Source organism: Gadus morhua, chromosome 8, assembly GCF_902167405.1.
Source record: "Gadus morhua chromosome 8, gadMor3.0, whole genome shotgun sequence".
Lineage (NCBI taxonomy): Eukaryota > Metazoa > Chordata > Actinopteri > Gadiformes > Gadidae > Gadus > Gadus morhua.
In genome coordinates, this window is record NC_044055.1 from 15709757 (window position 1) to 15730825 (window position 21069).

Sequence of the window (21069 nt, forward strand, 5' to 3'; positions counted from 1 at the left end):
TATCATCATCTAACCCCTCCCCTGCTGATTCACCCCTCACCATCTTCAATACCGCATGTGTTCCCCCCCCCCCCCCCCCCCCTCTTCCGTCTATCCGTTCTGTTTAATCGTTCTGGCTGAAAGCAATCAGGCCTTAATGGAGAGAGGAGGCACGCTGGGAGATGAAGGGCTGAGGAGAGAGCAGCGCACAGGTCAATAGACAACGGGCCACGGCTCATCCAGTGGCTGCCCCCACCAACGAGAAAGAGGCAGGCCAAAGGAGGGGGGGGAGGTACAAAGAGAGGAAGACCAGAGGAAGACCAGAGGAAGACCAGAGGAAGGAAGGAAGGAAGGAAGGAAGGAAGGAAGGAAGGAAGGAAAGAAAGAAAGAAAGAAAGACTATACTGAGAGATTAAACAGGAAGGAAAGAAGAGAGTCAATCTCACTTGACGCACTACCACCAAGTTTTGGAGTGACAACTTGCACTCAATGTGCTTCGCTCATTTTCTTCACGTTCCACGCTTGTTCTCCCACACTTAAAGTCTGAGAGAACAACAACTTTTAACACTAGTGTTTTCATCAGCTGGCTTTTGTCTGAGCGCTCAAGTTCACCACATCTTCCACTTGTAAAGAAACTATTATAAAGAAGGTATCGACCGCGCGTCGTAGGTCGAGGTACATTGAGGCACACGGCACAACAACAACAAAATAATCACTGTCTCCTTCAATCCCGAACAAGGTAAATTCTCAACAGGCATAAAGTCAATATTGACGTAATCTCAGGCCGAGAGGCACTGCATCACCCAGACAAAAACCAAACGCCAAGGAAGGGAGGGGAGTCGATTTCCCACGGACAAGAGAGGAGAGAGGGAGAGTACGGGGAGGACGAGCCAACGGTTTGTTGGGAAGGACATTGAGCGGTCGGGGCTCATCAGAAGCCTCCTCCTGGGTGTGTTCCCCCCTCACTCTGGGCTGGCGAGGCACCCCGCTGGGCGGTTCACACTCTGGATCGGAGTCCTCATGTTGACATTTAAACGCACAATGCACTTTCACATGTAGTGTAACTTCCCGCTTTGCCATGTTATTATTTTTTTTTATCCTTCTGCATTTACATTTTACATCTACTGCTCGTGTACAGAGAATAATCATAGGTTTCTGTGTTTTCTGTTGTTCTTCATTACATTATAACATAGAAACCTCATTACGGTTCTGTATTTGTGCACCTGTGACCACTGCATTTCCCATCTGGGATTAATGAAGAACATTTTATCTTTATGGAGAAGAGAGATGGTTGCTTGCCTCGCAGAAAAAGCGCACACGTTTACAGAGGTGTTGAAAGAGTACATCATTAAGAGAGGGAGGCTGAGGGAGTGTTTCTTACGCCTAAACAGAGTTGTTGAAGGCATGAGAAGGGGCGAGTTTCTTACGCTTTAGTCTTACAAAAAACGGCTAGCTCAAAACTGGGTGAATGGAGCGTCTCACTTTGTTTTGCTTCATAATTGTTTCAGACCATTGTGTTGGTGGAGGCGGGAATTTATTAGCAGGTCATTTGTCAGCCAACAAAAACTTGGCCAGCAGTAGTCAAACTTTTCCCAGGAGGGGGGGCAAGAAGACAACATCCTGTCCAGACACCAACGTTCTTTGAAAAAGGGTCTGTAAAGCTTTTTAAAACAAAACTGTGTGGACTGGTAACGGTAGATGAAAAGACTCCTTCCATTTAATTCCCTCTCTATTCCATTGTTATTCTTTCAACACAATGAATGTGTTGAATCTGCCCGTCCGAAACATACTTTTGCCACCTGCCACCTGACCATGCACACCTCACCTGTTGGGGGAGGGGCAGAGACTTTAAATTGTTTGTGCACACTTTGGCTCTTGCTTTTTTACTCGCCACCAGCACGCTCTTGCATCCTGTGTGTGTCTTCAGTTAACGTGAGTCAATCTAATAATTATATTGTCTTTGATTTATGCCAGATTCCTTTGATTGCCAGACATGTACCTTTAATTTATGTGTTTGATCATTTTCTAATGTATTGTTATCTTTTTGTTGTCCTTTTATGCAGCACAAAAACACGAGTAAAATGGATGCAAAATTAAGCATCAAATCGACCTGAAGAATAAGATAATAAACCAAATTATTTTGCATCAAACCCTGCCTCCTCCCTGCTCTTATTCTTCACCAATGTCACGGTCTGACTCTGCTTGCTTGCCAAACCTCACTCCAACCGAACAACTATTCACATCAACATACAGTTCCAATAGTAGAAATCCAATTATTATAATCCTCATCTGAAATCCTCATCATCTCCATAAAAGGAAACAGGAAACAAGGTGTAACCCCGCCCCTTTACATTCTTGGTTTCCGGCCCGGGCTTTGTGCCATCTTCCCCCCCCCGGGAGCTCTGCTTTAACTGAGCAGGACTCCTTGAGGTCAGATGACTCACGCGTAGATGGAGTTGTTGAAGACGCGGGAGAGCGCGTAGTTGATGTGGCCGACCACATGGTCCACCTGCTCCTGGCTCTGGAGCCTTAGAGAGTAGGTGGTCTTGTCCGTGTCGATCACCACCTGCGCCGGGGGGGGGGGGGGGGGGGGGCAGAGGGCATGGGTCATGGGAGAGCCGGGTCTACCGTCACACAACATACACAGTGCTTTGCCAGCACAGAAAATATAGGCACTAATTGATCCATCATTTTTGAGTGCTATTGAAACACGATTAAATATTGATCGGTTTATAAAGTGGAGCCAGTTGAGGACAGGCGGTAGTCTAATGGCAATGGTGTTCGACTCCCGGCAGATGGGTTGTGGGGTCAAACCCTGACAACCTCAGCCGACCTGTAGGCATCCTTGAGCAAGACGCCTCAACCCCCAACCTGTTGGCTAATGACATGCATTAAAAAAATAAGTCACTTTGGACAAAAGTGTCCATTTAAAGACTCACAGGTCAAATGTTTCTAATTTAGAATGGATGGAGTTAGCATTTAGCAGATTGTCGACGAGTTAGTTAGCAGTCGGTTAATGACCAACTCGAGTGAATACAGTCAGCATTTAGTAGAGCGAGCAGAGTGTAGATGAGTTAGCAGCTTGTCAAGGGAATTGAGTGGCCAATAAGAGACTGAGACTGAGCAGCGGGTTAACCCTGAGGTTGCTACACAGCTTGTTGTCGTTCGTACCTGGAACTCTGGAAATGTGTTCATTGCTCGGATCTCCAGGAAATTGAACGTGACCTCCACCTGATCGAAAGAAGGAAAGAAAAGAAAATGAAATGTATTTCTGGCTGAGGAGAAAAACCCATCTCAGAAGATTTGAACCCATCCTTTTCTTCTCACGAAAAGGTCATTCCACGAAACTACCTAGTTTCAACCCCCCCCCCCCAACCAACCAATCTAAATCCCAGTCTCCCATCAACCGGTGCTATAATCTGCTCTAAACATCACATGGAGGCAAGCCATTATCAGAATGATCGCTTCCAATTACAATAATAATTATGATTATTGCAATGATCATTAGCGCGGCTGGCCCGCTGTCAGCCCGATGTGTCGGCTCTGATTGGTCCAATATGTCTCTAATTACCGCAGAAGGGTCACGACCCGACCATGAAATAGATTCCAGAGCCAGAGAGGAGGAGGATGAGAGGGGCAGGGGAGGAGGGAGGAGCAGAAGGAAGAAGAGGAAAATGGAGAGGAGGAGGAGCAGAAAGAAGAGGAGAAGAGGAAAAGGGAGAGGAGGCGAAACAGGAATAAGAGGAGTGCGTTTACCTTGGTGGGAACTTTGACAGCGAAGAGATACAGCCTCCATGTGGCCAGCACCTGTAGGGGAGAGGGAAGGACGCTCATTCAGTTGACTGTCAGCACACAGGAAGTGCTAAATGTTAATCGCATGGCGGGCATCACAACCCACAAGCAGCGCATCAAGAGAAACAAATCATGGCGGTTCTTCATTTGAGCGCCTCATCACTCACGCTAAGCGCGGCAGACGTTATCATGCTAACGATGGCGGGGACCGTGTGTGTGTGTGTGTGTGTGTGTGTGTGTGTGTGTGTGTGTGTGTGTGTGTGTGTGTGTGTGTGTGTGTGTGTGTGTGTGTGTGTGTGTGTGTGTGTGTGTGTGTGTGTGTGTGTTACTGTCTATTGTAGTGTGAGCGTGTGTAAGATTGAGCGTGCGTGTGTCATACGAGACTCCCGGTTAGCCACTTGACAATACAATCCATCACACAACATTGTCCTGATGGAGCCCGCTGTTCGTTGCTAAACAGCGTAGCCTAGACTGATCGCTGCAGAGCCGGGGCCATGGGGGACGAGGGGGGACGAGGGAGGGAGGGAGGGAGGAATACGGGGAATTAAAGAGAGGAACAAGATCAGATAAAAAAACAACGAGCAGGCAGGCAACGAGTAAACAGTAGAGAAATATCCACTGTTGAATCCAAAGAAGATGAAGGGGTCAAGGGGAGAGAAGGAGCGAGATAGATAGAAAGAGAGAGATACTGAGAGAAAGAGCAGGCGAGAGGGAGAGAGCGAGCCGCAAGGAAAGGGACACAAAGAAAGGCAGAAAGTATTTTGAAAAAAAAGACAGGGGTCTTAAGAAAACGTGACCACATTAACGTAGGCCCAAATAATTAATCTCATTCATAATTCAAAATCCATAATTAGCATCCGTCATCTAGGGACTGTGCATCTCTTCTCCCTTTCTTCTCCTACTCCTCTTCTGGCTAATCCTTCCCTCACACTCTCCTTCCTGTCCCTCACACACACACAAAGGCCAACCAAAACAACCATCTGATAAATTGTTGGGGTGTTGGGGGTTGAGTGGGTGTGTCTCTCTGCTCTGTGTGTTTGGAAGGTGTATACTCGGGAGTTGTCTGAGGAAGAGTGTGTGCAAATGTGTGTGTTTGTGCGCGTCACATTTTGATTCCCCTCCAATCTCGTCCATTTGATGTGCCATTTTGTTGCCTCTTTTCTCCTCTCCCGGTTGTTGTCCCAAACAACCTCGCTTATCGCCATGGAAATCTGTGTTCCTACCATCCGCCGTCCTTAATCCCCTCCTCTCCGCCTCCTTGCTGCGCGCCATGGCGACGGTGGCTTGTCTGGCTCACCTCCTCACCCCCACCACCTCTCCCAGCCTTAACACCTCCCCACACCACCCCCTCCCCCTCTTGGTTCCCTTGTCCCATTCCTTGGCTTCGCAGATTTTCTTTCTCTTCTTTTTCTGCTCTGTCGCTTTCAATTCCTCAAGGCCTCGCCCTGCTGAATAGGTAATGGACCCCCGCTGAGTGGGGGAGGGAGGAAGGGAGGGAGGGAGGGAAGGAAGAGAGGCAGGGTGAGAGAGGGGGTGACAGTGAGAGCGATGTTGGCAGATAGAGAGGAGGAGAGAGTGGGCGACAGAGATATAGACAGAGTAGGAAACTGTTAAGCGAGAAAGAGAAAGAGGGAGAGAGAGAGAGACTGATAGAGGGAAACTGTTAACAGAGAGAGAGAGAGACTGATAGAGAGGGAACTATTAACACAGAGAGAGAGAGAGAGAAACTGCCAGAGCTAGCGATGTAGACATATACAGAAACAATCCTAAAGAGAGAGGAGATGGAGGACTATAGAAAGGGACGTAGAGAGATGTTTACAGAAACTGAGAGTGAGTGAGATAGACAGCGATGGTGAAAAAGAGATGGAGATACAGCGAATTAGACAGATGGACAGAAACACACTTAGAAGAACACAGAGTTTTCGAGAGAGAGAGGAAAATAAACAGAAAGAAAGTCAGAAAGAAATACATACAGAGAGACAATAATAGAGTAATAGACAGGAGAAAACAGACAAACGAATACAGATAACCCCAGACAGAAAGAGCCTAGAAGACAGCGAAAGGACCATTGACGGTGATGGGAAAACCAGGATAGATAGATGGATAGATATCTGTAGTATTAGAGCTCTTAGACAGGCTCCTCCAGATTACCTTATGCACCGGGGCCTGCCTCTGAAATTCGGCCCCTGGCTCTCAGACCAGGCCCCTTGCTCTCAGACCAGGCCCCTAGCTCTCAGACCAGGCCCCTGACTTTCAAACCAGGCTCCCGGCTCTCAGACCGGCCCCTGGTTCTCAGACCGAGCCCCTGGTTCCCAGACCGAGCCCCCGGTTCTCCAAGCAGAGGGAACCTGGCTCTCAGACCAAACACTTGGCTCTCAGAACAGGCCCCTGGCTCTCAGAACAGGCCCCTGGCTCTGAAAATAGGCCCCTGGCTCTCAGACCAGCAGGCTCCTGGTTCTCAAACAAGGTAGCCCCCTGCTCTTATAGCAGGCCCCTTGTTCTTAGAGCAGGAGGCCCCTGGCTCTCCGATCAGGCCTCTGGCTGTCAGATCAGCGGGCCGCTGATCCTCAAAGCAGCGGGCCCCTGAATCTCAAAGAAGGAAGCCCCGGTTTCCCATTGAAGGCCCCTTGTTCTTCGAGCAGGAGGAGCCTGGCTCCCAGTGCAAGCTCCTGGCCCTCAGAGTGGGTCCCCGTCTCCAAACTAGAAGAGACTTACCCGGGCGATGCTACAGACCCCCGCAGAGAGGAGAACGAGAGAGAAAGAAAGGAAGAAAGCGAAGGGAGAGAATGTTGAAGGAGGAAGAGAAGTACAGACAGATCGCCCCCCCCACCGCCCGACCCAGACAAGTTTTGCAAGTTCAGAAGATGCTCATTAGTCACGACACAGTTCCCATGTACGCCTTTAGAAAACCTCTTACGAATGTATTTTAAAACACAGCAGAGGATAGGAGTTTGGAAGATGAGCCTTAGCGGAATGAAACCAATAATTAATTAAATAAAAAGTGTAATAAAACCACAAACAATACCATCCTCCCCATCATCAAACCTTCATGGTCAGACAAACCGACGTCTTCGAGTGAAAAGCAGTAAAATAATAATGCACAGTTTTATGACGAGATAGTGCAATAGTCCGCGTGTGCGTTCGTGCGTGTCTCGATGGATCATTCACGGGTGATTGAAACAACGTTAAAACCGATCCATATGGCAGGCATTTCACTCCAGACAACAACCATTAAGACCACCATGCATCGTTTGAATCATAATAACAGATTTGTTATGGGGATAAAATAGAGCGATATGGAGCTGAATCCTATTGTGCTTTGATCAAGGTTACAGCTCCTACACGGTCAAAATCCAGTGGAAATTGTCCAACATAATTCTGGATGTTTGTCCTGGGCTTCCATCAGGACCAGTTGGTTAGCCAATATTTCAGTTTGATAAACAGAGCGCGATCCTCCCCCTGAATTCTGAAACTTAACCAGCAGAGTGAAACATTGAAAGACTCTGTCTAATGGAAGTGCGCACACGCACACACACACTCTACTTTACATTCTGCCATGCTATGTTTCCAGAGATGAATCAGAATCATTATCACAACACAAAGGGCTGATTTCCATCTCATAATATTAAACAGTTTCCACTCAGCCCAACGGCAAGGGCCCCTAGCACACGTGTGTGTGTGTGTGTGTGTGTGTGTGTGTGTGTGTGTGTGTGTGTGTGTGTGTGTGTGTGTGTGTGTGTGTGTGTGTGTGTGTGTGTGTGTGTGTGTGTGTGTGTGTGTGTGTGTGTCTCTAGGGGGTCTAGAGACAGACAGAGAGAGAGAGAGGGGACGGTGAAGCAAAGAAGAATTGAGGCGATCTGAGAAAGTGTGAGAGTGAGAGTGAGGGAGAGAGAGAGAGAGCAACGGAGATGACAGAAAGAGAGAGAGACATTCAAGGAGAGATTAAGAGAGTGAGAAAAAAGGGGGGGAGGGGGAAGCCAGAGGGGCACCCATGCCTGTCATACCAAAAGAGGGAGAACAGACACAAGAGAAGAGATAGAAACAAAGAGAGACTAGTGCAGCCTGGCAGAAGAACTATAGAGACTGAGAGAGACAGAGAAAGAGAGACGGAGAGACTAGTGCAGCCTGACAGAGAACTATATGGAAAGAGAGAAACACAGACAGAGAGGCCGAGAGACAGAGAGGCCGAGGGACAGAGAGACCGAGAGAGAGAGACAGACAGACAGCGACAGAGAGAGAGAGACAGAGAGATAAAGAGAAAGACAGACGGGCCTCTTGATTGAGAGGGGCTGTGGGCAGGGGGGTGTGGCTGGTTGTCTGGTGTTAAGAAGCCCAGAGAGCGACGCCGCACGCATCCGAAGCTCCCAGCGCGCACCTGTCATTCTTCCCTTATTGGATTAAACAACTGCAGAAAAGCTACATAGCTACATCAGGTGCGGCAACGCTTTCAAACTGAACAGCGGCGCGGCAGTGTGGGCCGTGAGGCGGTGGCGTGCCCGTGGCTTTAGGAGAGAACGGACTACAGGGGGTGGATCTGAAGCTGGCAGAGTTAGTGGCTGTGTGGAGAGGGGAGGGGCTGATGGTTGATGAGATGCAGAGGTGGAGCAGAGAGGGGCCGGTGGTGGGGTATGACTCCCGGTGGTGGATGCTTGTGATGGGAAGAGGGGTTGCGGGAGGTGTCAGGAAAGTTCAAAGGACTAGCGGGTGCACACCAGACCGGGGGGGCAGGGCAGGAGCGTGCATGTCAGATGGGACGCACGTGCACGGATACAACAAACAAGCAGCACTACGGTGTGTGTGTGTGTGTGTGTGTGTGTGTGTGTGTGTGTGTGTGTGTGTGTGTGTGTGTGTGTGTGTGTGTGTGTGTGTGTGTGTGTGTGTGTGTGTGTGTGTGTGTGTTCGGGAATTGGACTCCCAACTGGTGCCAGCTCTTGCCGCTTATGGGCTCCCTGGTCCAGCTACAAGGGCATTCTAAAGCAAACACACACGTTGCAGCTGCATCTCGTACTGATTTCTGTTACACACACACACAGAAGCTCAGCCGCACAAACACAACACTGCACCTTGCTGAGTTGACAACATCTCATCTCTTCCATCTCTCCCCCTCACTTCCTCCCTCCCTCTTGTATCCTCTCCTGCTGCAATCTCTCTCCAAAACTCTTTCTGTTTCCCTCACTCCCCCTTTCCTCCTCTTTGCGTCATAAAGTAAGTGTGTGTGTGTGTGTGTGTGTGTGTGTGTGTGTGTGTGTGTGTGTGTGTGTGTGTGTGTGTGTGTGTGTGTGTGTGTGTGCCCCAGGTCCTGTTTATAAGTAGACATTAGAGAATGGGAGATAAGGAGGGAAATCGGGCACGTAGCTATACAGAGAGAGAGATGGAGAGAGAGACAAGGATTGAGGGTAGCAGGACAGGAAACGGAGAGAGATGGAGGACTAGAAGAGAGAGAGAGAAGAAGCCAATTGAGGAGACTTTAGTGAAATGAAATGCAGAGCTCTCATGAATCACTAGCTGTTCCACATCCCCTCAGAAAAAGACAACAGAGACCGTGAGACAGATAAACAAGGCTGATGGAGAACGAGGCAGGGAAACAGACAAACAGAGAGAGCGAGAGAAAGAGGCAGACAGATGGTAAGACAGAGGTAGACACAGACAGAGGCAGAGAGCTGAGGAGATAAAAACAATAACCATAGCGAGAGATGGATGGAGGGAAAGCAAGATGAAAGGGCGACAGTAAAAAGGGAAAGAAGGATGAGATGGGGGAACGGGGTACAAGAGAATACTGAGCGAAGCACAGATCTTACATTGAAGGAGAGAGTGGGCGAGTGCGAGGGCCAAACACACAGAACAGGCTAATTAAATATGAATATACGCTGTGATGCAACTGGAATGCTTCATAGTAGAGAAAATATGTCGCGATAACTAGCCCCGGTGGTAAAGAAACAAACAGAGAGAGAGGGAGTGAGAGAGGGATCGGGAGTTAGAGAGGGGTGAATATTGAGCGCAATGGGGAGATTGATAGTGTTAGACAAAAAGAATAGTATGAGAGTAGGAGATGGTTAAGACAGTAAGAGACTAAAATAAAGAACGAGCGAGATAGAGAAGGGTAAAAAAACGAGGGAGGGAGAGAAAACAAAAGAGAAAGAAAAAGAGAGGAGAGCAACAGAAAAAGAGAGAAAGAAAGAGCACCACCAGCTGGCATCTCTTCCCTTCTCCATCCCTCTCCCCGATGGGGACACAAAGCGAGGGAGAAGGTGCGGTCTGTCCCAACACCACATATACACTCTCCATGGGGAACACCGCTTCTGGTTCTGAACTGTAACCCCCCCCCCCCAAGACACAGCGATGACGGTGACAACCCGAACCGACTGTTGGAAATAAATTAAAAAAGATCTCTTCTCCCCTCGTACAATTGAGGAACGAAGCTCAACGCCCCCTGTGCGGATAAGCAATAGCAACAAGCTAAACCAATCCCGGCTCCCTTAGAAACCAGGAGAATAGCGTTGGCAACTACACTGAGCGAGTACACTGGCACCTCAATCCGCTCCCAAAGACAAAATTGGTGCACAACGCATTGTGCATCTTCCTCGCAAGCCCTCCCCCCCTCCCCAGAAGAGTCTAAACGTTGGGCATCTTTTATTATAAAGTTTGCTTGCTTTATCCAATTCACATCTTGACAAAAACTTGTTATGATTCCCCATTCTATTTTCCCCTGCAAAGAGGTATTGTCGCTGTATTGTTGTGAACTTTCTGTCCTCAGCGGCCTTCATTGTCGCCGTTTGATGACACTCGTGTTGTCATGAGTAATGTTGTTGTTCAAACGGCAGCAGTCGAGGCACACGGTGCCTACATCCCCCTGGGACAACATATTAATTTTGGGGCAGGACAGGGTGGTCATGCTTAACCCCGACCTGCTCCTCGATGACATGCGTCTCATGTCATTCAATGCACTTTGACAAATATGTCTGCGACATGGCGAAACCTTCCACAAACTCAATGCAAGGTGCTTTCGGTAAAACCGTCTGCTAAATGACATCAATTTTAATGCATCGAGAACAGAAATGAATCACCATCCACGCTGCTCATTATTTTCATCCGACTCACCAAATTAAGCTGTGTAGAGTGCATGAAACCCATAGATCAGGGGGGAAATGCCATAAAAAGCATAGACTTCCTCGCACGCTGCTTTCCAATCACTACAACCTTAATTAACCTTTCAACGTGTACCTGCCAAGCTTTTAAGGTTGCCTATTGATTCTAGCATAACACACACACACACACACACACACACACACACACACACACACACACACACACACACACACACACACACACACACACACACACACACACACACACACACACACACACACACACACACACACACACTTTCCGAAAATAGTTTCTGACTCCCTAGCTCTCCATTGACGGTAAAGGCAGCAGGAAGTTGCTGAATCAGCCATGAGTCTAGACGTTTTTTGTCAAGCACACACAGTTCAACAAGACAGTTGACATAGATAGAGCACTAGAGTGCTCTAGGGTCGTCTCATTTCTTGTGCTTAAAGGATAAGTAAACCCACGTTTTAGCAGGAGAATTGCTGCCTCAGAGTTTCAAAAATGGCGATCTGAGCGATGGTGACAGTTGATAAGGTTTGAGCGGTGTTCCATGGGAGAAAGTGCGAGGACGTTGTCAAAACCCACGTCACACCCGCTTTGGCTAAGGGGCACCGCTTATAGAAAGCTACTACTCTGGGAAAACGTTTTTAGCCCGACTCAACAGACCTCATGTATTATAGAGAGAATTTCCCCCGTTAGGGTAACAACTTTGCCAAAAATGTAACCCCCTTTGTGAGACAGAAAAACTGTTCAGTTTCCCGACTGAAATTGTGGATTTGTGTTTACTCAATCATTCTATCTGAAGCCTTGCACTCCAGCAGTACCGCGATAAGAGGAGCAATGTGCGGTAGGGACTGATTGGGACAGCTGAGCTACTTCACTGTCATTAAAGTAGACGTCGATGATCTGACCAATTACAATATTGAGACTCTGTAGCCAATCACGTTTGCGTTAAGTGGCCATATGGCCGGGTGTTGAGTAAAGGTCAGATCACTGAAACACTCCCTGTAATGGCACCCGAGCAGAGTCGTTGGCAGAATGAGCTTCTTGACCAACAATCAACGATCAGAACGGCGGGTACAACGGAGATCGAGAAAACATCTGGAGATCAATGACATAAACAGCTGGAGATGGTGTGAGACATCTGGAGATTTGTCAAGAAGCTTGAGGCCAATCGCTAGATAGACTAGACAACCGGAATGCAGCCCACTGTGGAAACTGGAAACACTGGCTGGAGGAGCTGCATCTGAGCACTACACATTGTTTTATAGAGGGCAAAGGTCTAGCGGTTAGTAGTGGTGCAATGGATCACGGATTACCCGTGATACGTACGGATCAACCATCACGGTTCGGGACGCAAGTGATCCGCGGATCGGATGACTAAAAAAATAAATAATAATAATTGTTCGTTCACGTGATCGGCGCATGTTTAAGGACAATTCCGGTATTTAGCACATTGAGCCCCCTTTCTGGTTTGTCTAGGATGAAATATAGTGATTGACACCGAGATGTTGACTATTGGTCCTGCTGTCTCGGGTATTTGGCTGAGCGAAAAGACTACAACCAGCCACCCGTTCCGTTTCCGGTCAACGAGCAATGAGTCTTCCAACAGAAATCCATGGATTTACAAAATGCCAAATAAAACACGACAGAAACTGTATTTCGCTACGATGCTTGATGAAAAAAAATAAAGATGAGAATTTCTCCATGGCCTGGGGAGAGTTTAGACTCCACACTCTCCCCAGGCCATGCAGCCATCCTGAATTTAAAGTTGTAAATCCAGGTCTGCTGTGCTTCCTTTGGACACAGGTTTTTCATTTTATATACTATCCATGTTAAAAAGAAGAAGGAATAATGTCTCAGATTGCACTTTATTTCATTTTTAAATATTTTAAGATTTAATTTATACATTGGAAGGACATCTTCTTTTTACACATTTGAAGATTTTATTTGAAAGACAATTTGTCTTGTTATTTTTTTTGTTGTTGTTGATCCGAAATGATCCGACCCGTGACTCAAAAAACGTGAAACGATCCGACCCGTGAGTTTTGCATCCCTAGCGGTTAGGGGGTCTGACTACCACAGCCCGTGGTAGTCAGAAAGGGCCTTTTTCACAAGAAGATTGTGTGAAACAGACGCCCGGAAACGCTGTGCCATCGACAACAACCTAACAGCAAAGCGCACGTTTCCAGGCAGAATGCCGATTTCACACTAAGGAATAACAGTGACACTGGGGAACAGCAGTCTGGCCCAAAAAAATACTGCAAACTACAACAATGGTACATTTCCTACGAGGACTAAAAGTCCTCCTAATAAACAGCCCTGCCAGTCTGCTGCACTCCCTCGACGTGTGCCAACAACATTTGCGGCTTTGTTTTGTAATCTAAAACCATCTCCCGGTTTGAAACTCCTCGGGCTGCGCTTCTTTAACCGTTAACCAACCGGCCGTTTAGCAGATGCTTTACATCCAGAGTGATCCACAGCAAGTTCAGAAACAGGTCCTCAGGGAGAAGGTATGGGGGGGGGGGAGTAAAGGCATGATGCTCAATGAAGTGAACCCAGAACCCCTTGGCTTGGAGTCCGGGACAACTTGAAACACCAGGCTACCCTGCCCCCCTAAAACCACAGCATGCACTGGGGTCACGTTGAACACATCCACCCATTGGAAGGATCAGAAAACACTAGCTATACTCCTAGGCGCAGATCAGAACCTGACAAGCATCGGCCCTTTGCGGCGCAGGCGCACACACACACACACACACACACACACACACACACACACACACACACACACACACACACACACACACACACACACACACACACACACACACACACACACACACACACACACACACACACACACACACACACGACTGGGCCCATTGTACGTCTGTGCATGCGTTTGTAGGTCTACGCTTGGAGGGGAATGAAAGAGGGCAATGGAAGATGCAGTAGCGCGTTGCATCCCATGCGACCGCGCATGGCGGCGCCACAGCCCATAATAGCAGGCTTACGGGCAGGGAAATGCGGGAGCGAGGGGGAACAAGGGGGAGCGAGTGAGGCAAAGCCGGGGGGGAGGAAATGGGGCAACGATCACACCAAATAAGTAAAGGGGGAGCCGAATAACGCTGCGATCGGGATAACGCGACTCGCTGAGAGAATGGCGGGTCTCCCGTGGTTTCACTTCCACTCTCGCTCTGTTCCTTCTTTGCGTCTTCTTTCTTTTCCACTCCTCTCCGTCTATTGGGCTGTTGGGGCCCAGAGCAAAACACTTTTTGTGTCATGCGGTTTTGTCCCTACGCCACACCGAACACCAACACACACACACACAACACAACCACCCCCACAGACAGACACCCTCCATTTAAACATCGCTCATGGTTGGTCTCAGAGCTTCAAATAATGCACGTGCTTGTATGTGTGTATGTGTCTGTGACACGCCCCCTTACTTATTTAATTTATGGTGTGTGTGTAACACACACGCTAATCTCCACCACTTCAACCTGGTTGTTTATACTTTGTCACGCTGAGATGTTCCCTGGCCAGTTGCGTGCGAAGGCATGTGCGTGCGGGTGTGTGATTAGCATCTACAGACAACACACACGCATAAATAGCTGGAAAGTCTATAGAAGCAGCCGCAGTCTCTAGGGGGAAGAGGTGAGAGGAGAGAGCAACACACTGTAGACACTCCTTGATGGAGGCTGCACAGAATCCCAGTGGACAAAAGGACAACAATGGAGCAACAGATTAAACCTTTCCTGATTAGATTCAAAGATATTCCAAAACAATGGCAATTATAATCTATTACATTTTCAAAGACTGAGCAATTAAAACCGTAACATCAGAGAACAATTCAGGTGAAGCTACCATTTTTTCCATTACATCGCTGAGGCTTTGTATTCAAAGCTTATGTGTACACATGTTTGCTTGCTAATATGTTTTACATAAAATTAACTGCAATGAGCCAAGAAGGGAATTGAAGGCGTCACAGCAGACGGTACAGGACAGAATTACGAAATTAAAAATAAATGAAGAAAATAACCAATGAATAACTTTGTATGTGTGTGCACCGACATAGAAAGACTGAGAAATTGATTTCTTTTAACTAGTCCCTATGTAACTCCAAACATGATTCAACCTTCTGTTCAAATGAATTCTGTGTTTGGAATTCATCAAGTCATTTCTGACGTTAGACCTTGACAATGAACTGAATCTCTCTCTCCGAGATGGAATCCACAGGAATTAGCTGGGGCCCATTTAGATTCAGAAAGATAGTGTAGGCAGGAGAAGCAAATAATATTTGCGAGAAATCTCCCTCCTCCTCCTCCTCCCCCCAGCCCTATCCTCCCCCAGCTCCCCCTGCCCTCCTCCAACTCCACTCCTCCCCCCGCCTACATCCTCCATCTCCTTCACCTCCTCTTCTTCCCCAGCTCCTCACCAGGAACATTAAAAAGCAGAAAGACAGAGGGAGGGAGATCGAGAAAGAGGGAGAGCGAGAGAGAGAGAGAGAGGGAGGGAGAGAGAGACTGAAAACTGAAAGAGGGGTGTGAGGCATTTTGTGTCTACATGTATGGATGCGTATGAACAGGGGGTGGAAGTGTGGACGGATGGGATTGGAGGGATATGGTGGTGATGGCGTGAGGCTGCGTGTGTGTATGTGCACTTGCACGTATGCAAGTGTGCTTGAGTGGGCGTAGGCGTGAGTTGGGGGGGGGGGGGGGGGGGGGGCGGCAATAGGAGTGTTATAGACGAGGGGAATGGTTGGTGGCGACAGCAGTGTGTGTGTGTGTGTGTGTGTGTGTGTGTGTGTGTGTGTGTGTGTGTGTGTGTGTGTGTGTGTGTGTGTGTGTGTGTGTGTGTGTGTGTGTGTGTGTGTGTGGTTGGGGGAAGGGGATGACAAGAGAGGAGGATAATTGAGATGGACAGTTAAAGTGGGAGGGGCTGGAAAAAAAAACAAAGAAGAAGCGAAAAAATAGTGGGGGGGGGAGGTTGTAGTAACATTAGAGAGAGACACAGAGAGAAGGACAGAGAGAGACAATGAGAGAGGGACAGACGTTAGGGACGACAGAGCACAGCAATAAATACCAGAGACAAAGACAAGATCAAATGAGCAACAAGAATAACATGGAATAAGCGGCTTGATCTCTCATCGCAGCTGGAGACGCAGCGACACAGATGCGACTGTGTGTGTGTGTGTGTGTGTGTGTGTGTGTGTGTGTGTGTGTGTGTGTGTGTGTGTGTGTGTGTGTGTGTGTGTGTGTGTGTGTGTGTGTGTGTGTGTGTGTGTGTGTGTGTGTGTGTGTGTGTGTGTGACGGAGAACGAGACTGATAGAGAGGTTGCTATTAGTCATTAGTGTGCCGGCTGACTAATTGAGGACGTCTCAATAACAGCGAAGGCCTTGTGGCTCCACAAACTGTATTATATAGACCTGCCCACAGCCCTTCTGGACCCCACACACACGCATGCACACGCAAATACGCACACACACACAAGGATGCTACAACACACGCCCACACATTTCATCACATAAACACTCACAAATACACACATTTAATGCACAAGGAGACTCACACACATTCAAGCACAGAGGAACACACACACAATCACACACAATCACACATACACACACACAGAAAGCCCTTGCCTGAGGCATTAAGGCCAACCTGCCACATCTAATAAAGTAAAGGACATACTCAGTAGGCCATGGCATGGTGTCCACTCTGGTCCTCTTACGGGTGTGTGTGCGTGTGTGAATGCCAGAGCGTGTGTGTGTGCGGGAGGTCTGGTAAGGCAGCTTGGGTTTAACTACCAATCTGAACTCTTAAAAAGAAATCCCAACTGATTTCCCCTTGATCCTGGGCTAAATACAACCCTTCTTAATAAAAAGAGAACCCTTCAGTAAATAATGTCATGGTGGTTGTGGGTATTTATCTTGTCTACAATATTTGTTCCTGCTTTGTTCTTTTGTTTCTCTGTTTTTCTAGGTGTTTCATGTACCAACTGTGTCACTAATGACAATGAAACGACCTCTGTGAGGGTGATGAATCTATATCTGAATGCAAATTTAAATCTTGAAAACTCTGTTCCAGAAGCAGCACCAGAACTACTACATTTCTGGTCGTCGCCCAGCAGGAAGACCTGAAGAAGAAAAAGGGGTCGTCTTACCAGGATGCGGTCTTCGGATCGGCTGCTCTTGGTGTCCTGTTTGATGGCTCGCACAAACTTGATGGGCTGCTTGTCAAGAACCTTCCGGATGCTCTCTGTGAAGCGGGTGGGGGAAATATTAATGCAGTTACATAACACGCACAGATACGCAGACACACACACACGCACGTGCACCCACACAATGGCAGAAGCGATTGCTGAGGGATCATAAATGTGCTATTTTTAGCCTCAGAGTTTTAGGAGAGAGAACTACCAAGCCTCTACTCCTGGAACCAGTTGGAGAGTAAAGACTAGCTAGCGGCTTCATGCTTCACAACCAAGCTAGAACAGCTAGCCGGATTCTCCATGCTTGTTAGACTAGCCGTTTCCTTCATGGACAATGGCTAGCTCCTCATGGATCACGCTAGACGGGCAAGTGGCTTCATGGACCAAGCAAGACATGCTATTGGCTTCATGGACCAAGCTAGACATGCTATTGGCTGCATGGACCAAGCTAGACATGCTAGTGGCTTTATGGACCAAGTTAGACAGACTGGGTGGTGGCATTATGGACCAAGTTAGACAGACTTGCTGGTGGCTTCATGGACTAAGTTAGACAGACTTGCTGGAGGTTTAATGGACCATGCTATATAGGCCAGGTCCTTCTGGGGCCAAACCAGACTGGCTGGACCAGTGTGACCTCAATGGAGATCAAACAAAACACAATATCATCATCCCATTAAAGAGATTTCTGACACAATTCATGGAAACTGCACTTGCCAAATCTCTCGTCTGACTGTTGACAATACTGTGCTTTTTTGTTTACGTGTAATAATCAATGTTTAGCAACGTCCTTCTCAAAAGTCCAAAACATTACAGCCCCGCTGAACAGTGGCAGATGGTTGGCCTTCTACATTATTGTCACAAAGCGGCTCAGTACCGTTCATTAGTCATTCCATTCCACTCCTCAGACAAAACACCAACTGAAACAAACCCCTGGAGCACGTTCATCATGGCCCAGGTCAGCCTTCAGATAACAACAGTACCTTACCAAAGATAAAAGATTAGCGTCAACACCCTCAGCCTTGACCTCTGTCACCCACCCTGTTTGTCCAGTTAAAGTACACACACACACACACACACACACACACACACACACACACACACACACACACACACACACACACACACACACACACACACACACACACACACACACACACACACACACATGATGGACCGGCATGAACAGGTGTTATCCATGCTGCACGTCTTGAGTCCCACCATGATGATTCAGGGTTCGGTAGTCTAACGGTTGTTCTCAACCCCATGCTTTTTACTTTGGAACTGCTTCACACGGTGTGCTACATCCATGGAGAACTGTGAATGAGTCTTCCACACTGCGAACATGCAGCCATGGCATCACAGGAGAGGGGTGTGTGTGTGTGCGTGTGTGGCTTGCAAACAGACAGATCGAAGGTAGGGATCAAACGAAGACAAACAGTGTAAGCGACGTTAAGCTGGTTAAAACCCAATCACTTAAACCCCTTAACCCACTCTACTGTTGTGGCCACACACATACACACAGACACACAATCACGATGGTGCTGAAAGTTCCAGCGATTGGGGCTAGATGGGTGGGCGGGGGGTGTCAGCCGTACCTATGATGACCCCCATTAAACCCTCTTCCCCCACCTGGAACCCAGTGCAGCACAGGTGTGACCGTGGCCCTAATGTGACAGACTTATCTTGGGGCCAGACGGATGGGATCCCCGTCTGTCCAGGTTTGAGGTAAATAGCAGAGACTTATCGCCATGTCACGGTAATTAGCAGTGAGACACGCTCCGTGATTAGCACCTTAAAGTGTGTGTGTGTGTGTGTGTGTGTGTCACAGGGCTGTGAAGCCAAGCGCTACAAGGGGTCAGCATCCCTCTCTCTGCGCACACTGGCTTCAGATAAAGGCTTCGCATTCCCACAATAACACACACACACACACACACACACACACACACACACACACACACACACACACACACACACACACACACTATAGCGCTTTCTAATAAGATGGTGTGACCTGGACTCCTGTCCTTTTAAAATATCGCAAGTGAACGTTCGATCGAATCGATAAACATCTACACACAATCGATTCCCAAATACATGTACCCATCCATGTTGCCTCGGGACACATTGCCGCGGCGCTGCTCTGAGTTTGAGTCACGAGAAAAACCCTTCACTGGATCGAACGAAAACAGAACTAATAACGCAAAAGGAAGAACCCAAAAGGAACCATGAACTTGAACGCGCTCCTTTGCTCGACTTGTCATCTCGACGCGTCCTCCGCAGGTGGCGACAGCCAGCGGTTACGCCACATCAACACCGACGAAAACAAATCCGCAGATGTGTAGTTAAGTAGTTTACCTGTGATTTCCCGGGTGACATTGATGAAGCCCGCCGCGGTGGTCTCCTTTGAGGCCATGGTGGTGCTGGTGGTGCGGTCGCGCTGCCCTACTCTGCTTCTTCTTCTTCCTCTTCCTCTGTGTGTGTGTGTATGTGTGCCCCTCTCGGTTCACTTTGCACGCGCTCCTTGCTAGTCCGCGCGCGGCTGCTGCTAATCAAAGTGCAGCAGCTGATCGTGCGTGCGCGCAGACATGCCGAGCGGCGGCGCGAACGACTTGTGCGTCCATAAACATCACATCAAGGAGATGTGGGGGGGGGGGGGGGTGGCGGCAGAGACACAGAGAGAAAAAGAGAGAGAGAGAGAGAGAGAGAGACGGGGGAGGGTTAGGGGAGAGAGCAAGAGAGAGCACATGGGAAAAATAGAGAGGAGAGAGAGAACGACAGAAAGGAGGAAGAGGGAGAGACCGAGTACAAGGGGAGGAGAGAGCGGGAGAATTAGTGCTACGTAATCGCAAACTATCGCCTATTGGTTTTCTGTCGTTTCCTTCTCGAATCCCAGGCTACCTCATATTTATTAAAGTAGCATTCGTTGTTTGGTTGAGTTAGAATTTAGGCTATTCATTAGAAGTCATGGAATGAATTATTTGTTTATAGTTATAATAATATGTAGTTAATTCATTTGTTAATAATATGTTAATTATTACTTTATATATTGGTTTAAAATGGACATCATTTTAATGCGTGGGCAGTTAAAGAAGTTTACTGTTTCCGAAGCCATACAACCCACGCGGTGGGGAAATGTAAGGTAACGCTGCCTTTCGCTCAGCGTTGAGACAACGTTATCCTATGGCGACAGGTTGTGGAATTAAAGCCTCGAGTCTGACATGATGTGAGGAGGTTCATCCGCCCGTCTGAATGACAGCTACTCGCCCACGTCACGGGTTCAAACAACTCCATTCAGCTTTTCAAGTAGTAGCTAAAATTGGATTCCCTTCACAAAGTCATTATAATCTGCAGGAGTCTTCGAACAACTGTACATCCGTGCGTGCGCCTGCGTGCGTGCGCACTTCTGTGCGTGTGGGCGTGTGTGTGTGTGTGTGTGTGTGTGTGTGCGTGTGTGTGTGTGTGTGTGTGTGTGTGTGTGTGTGTGTGTGTGTGTGTGTGTGTGTGTGTGCGTGCACGCGCACGCGTCAGTGTGAGAGCGCGGGTTGCAGCTGCTCTTTGGTGTGTCATCCCTAAATATTAGCCCTCGAGGCTGCTACATAATGAGCGCGCGGTGTCTTATCTATGCACGCATGCCTTTTCGTGACCTTATGCGCATGTGTGATTAGAGTTCTTTGTATGTGATCCCCCTTCTAAATACTTAACCCTGCTGAAAGGACCCCAGTGGGGGGCATACGCCGTGCAGCCGGTGACGGAGGAAACAAAAGAGAGCGAGAATATGAGATTTGAAAAGAAGAGAAAGTTATCAGGAAGCACGGAGAATGAGCATGCATGGTAAAGTGTGACGTCACAACTATATATATATATATATATATATATATATATATATATATATATATATATATATATATATATATATATATATATATATATATATAGTTGTATAGATAGTTGTATTATGTATATATAGTTGTATT

General features: G+C 47.9%; 1 protein-coding gene across 1 annotated transcript in view; it reads right to left on the reverse strand.

Annotated features, from left to right (window-relative positions):
* The window catches only part of carmil3 (capping protein regulator and myosin 1 linker 3), a 90807-nt gene extending 71088 nt beyond the window's left edge, over positions 1-19719 (reverse strand). Inside the window, exons 1-5 of the mRNA XM_030364162.1 lie at positions 19451-19719; positions 17051-17145; positions 3736-3786; positions 3151-3210; positions 2424-2545 (exon numbers count right to left, since the gene is read on the reverse strand). Of these exons, the coding sequence (XP_030220022.1) occupies positions 2424-2545; positions 3151-3210; positions 3736-3786; positions 17051-17145; positions 19451-19508 (386 nt within the window). The 5' untranslated portion in view covers positions 19509-19719. The remainder of the gene's footprint in view (positions 1-2423; positions 2546-3150; positions 3211-3735; positions 3787-17050; positions 17146-19450) is intronic.
* Between the last annotated feature and the right edge of the window lie 1350 nt (positions 19720-21069).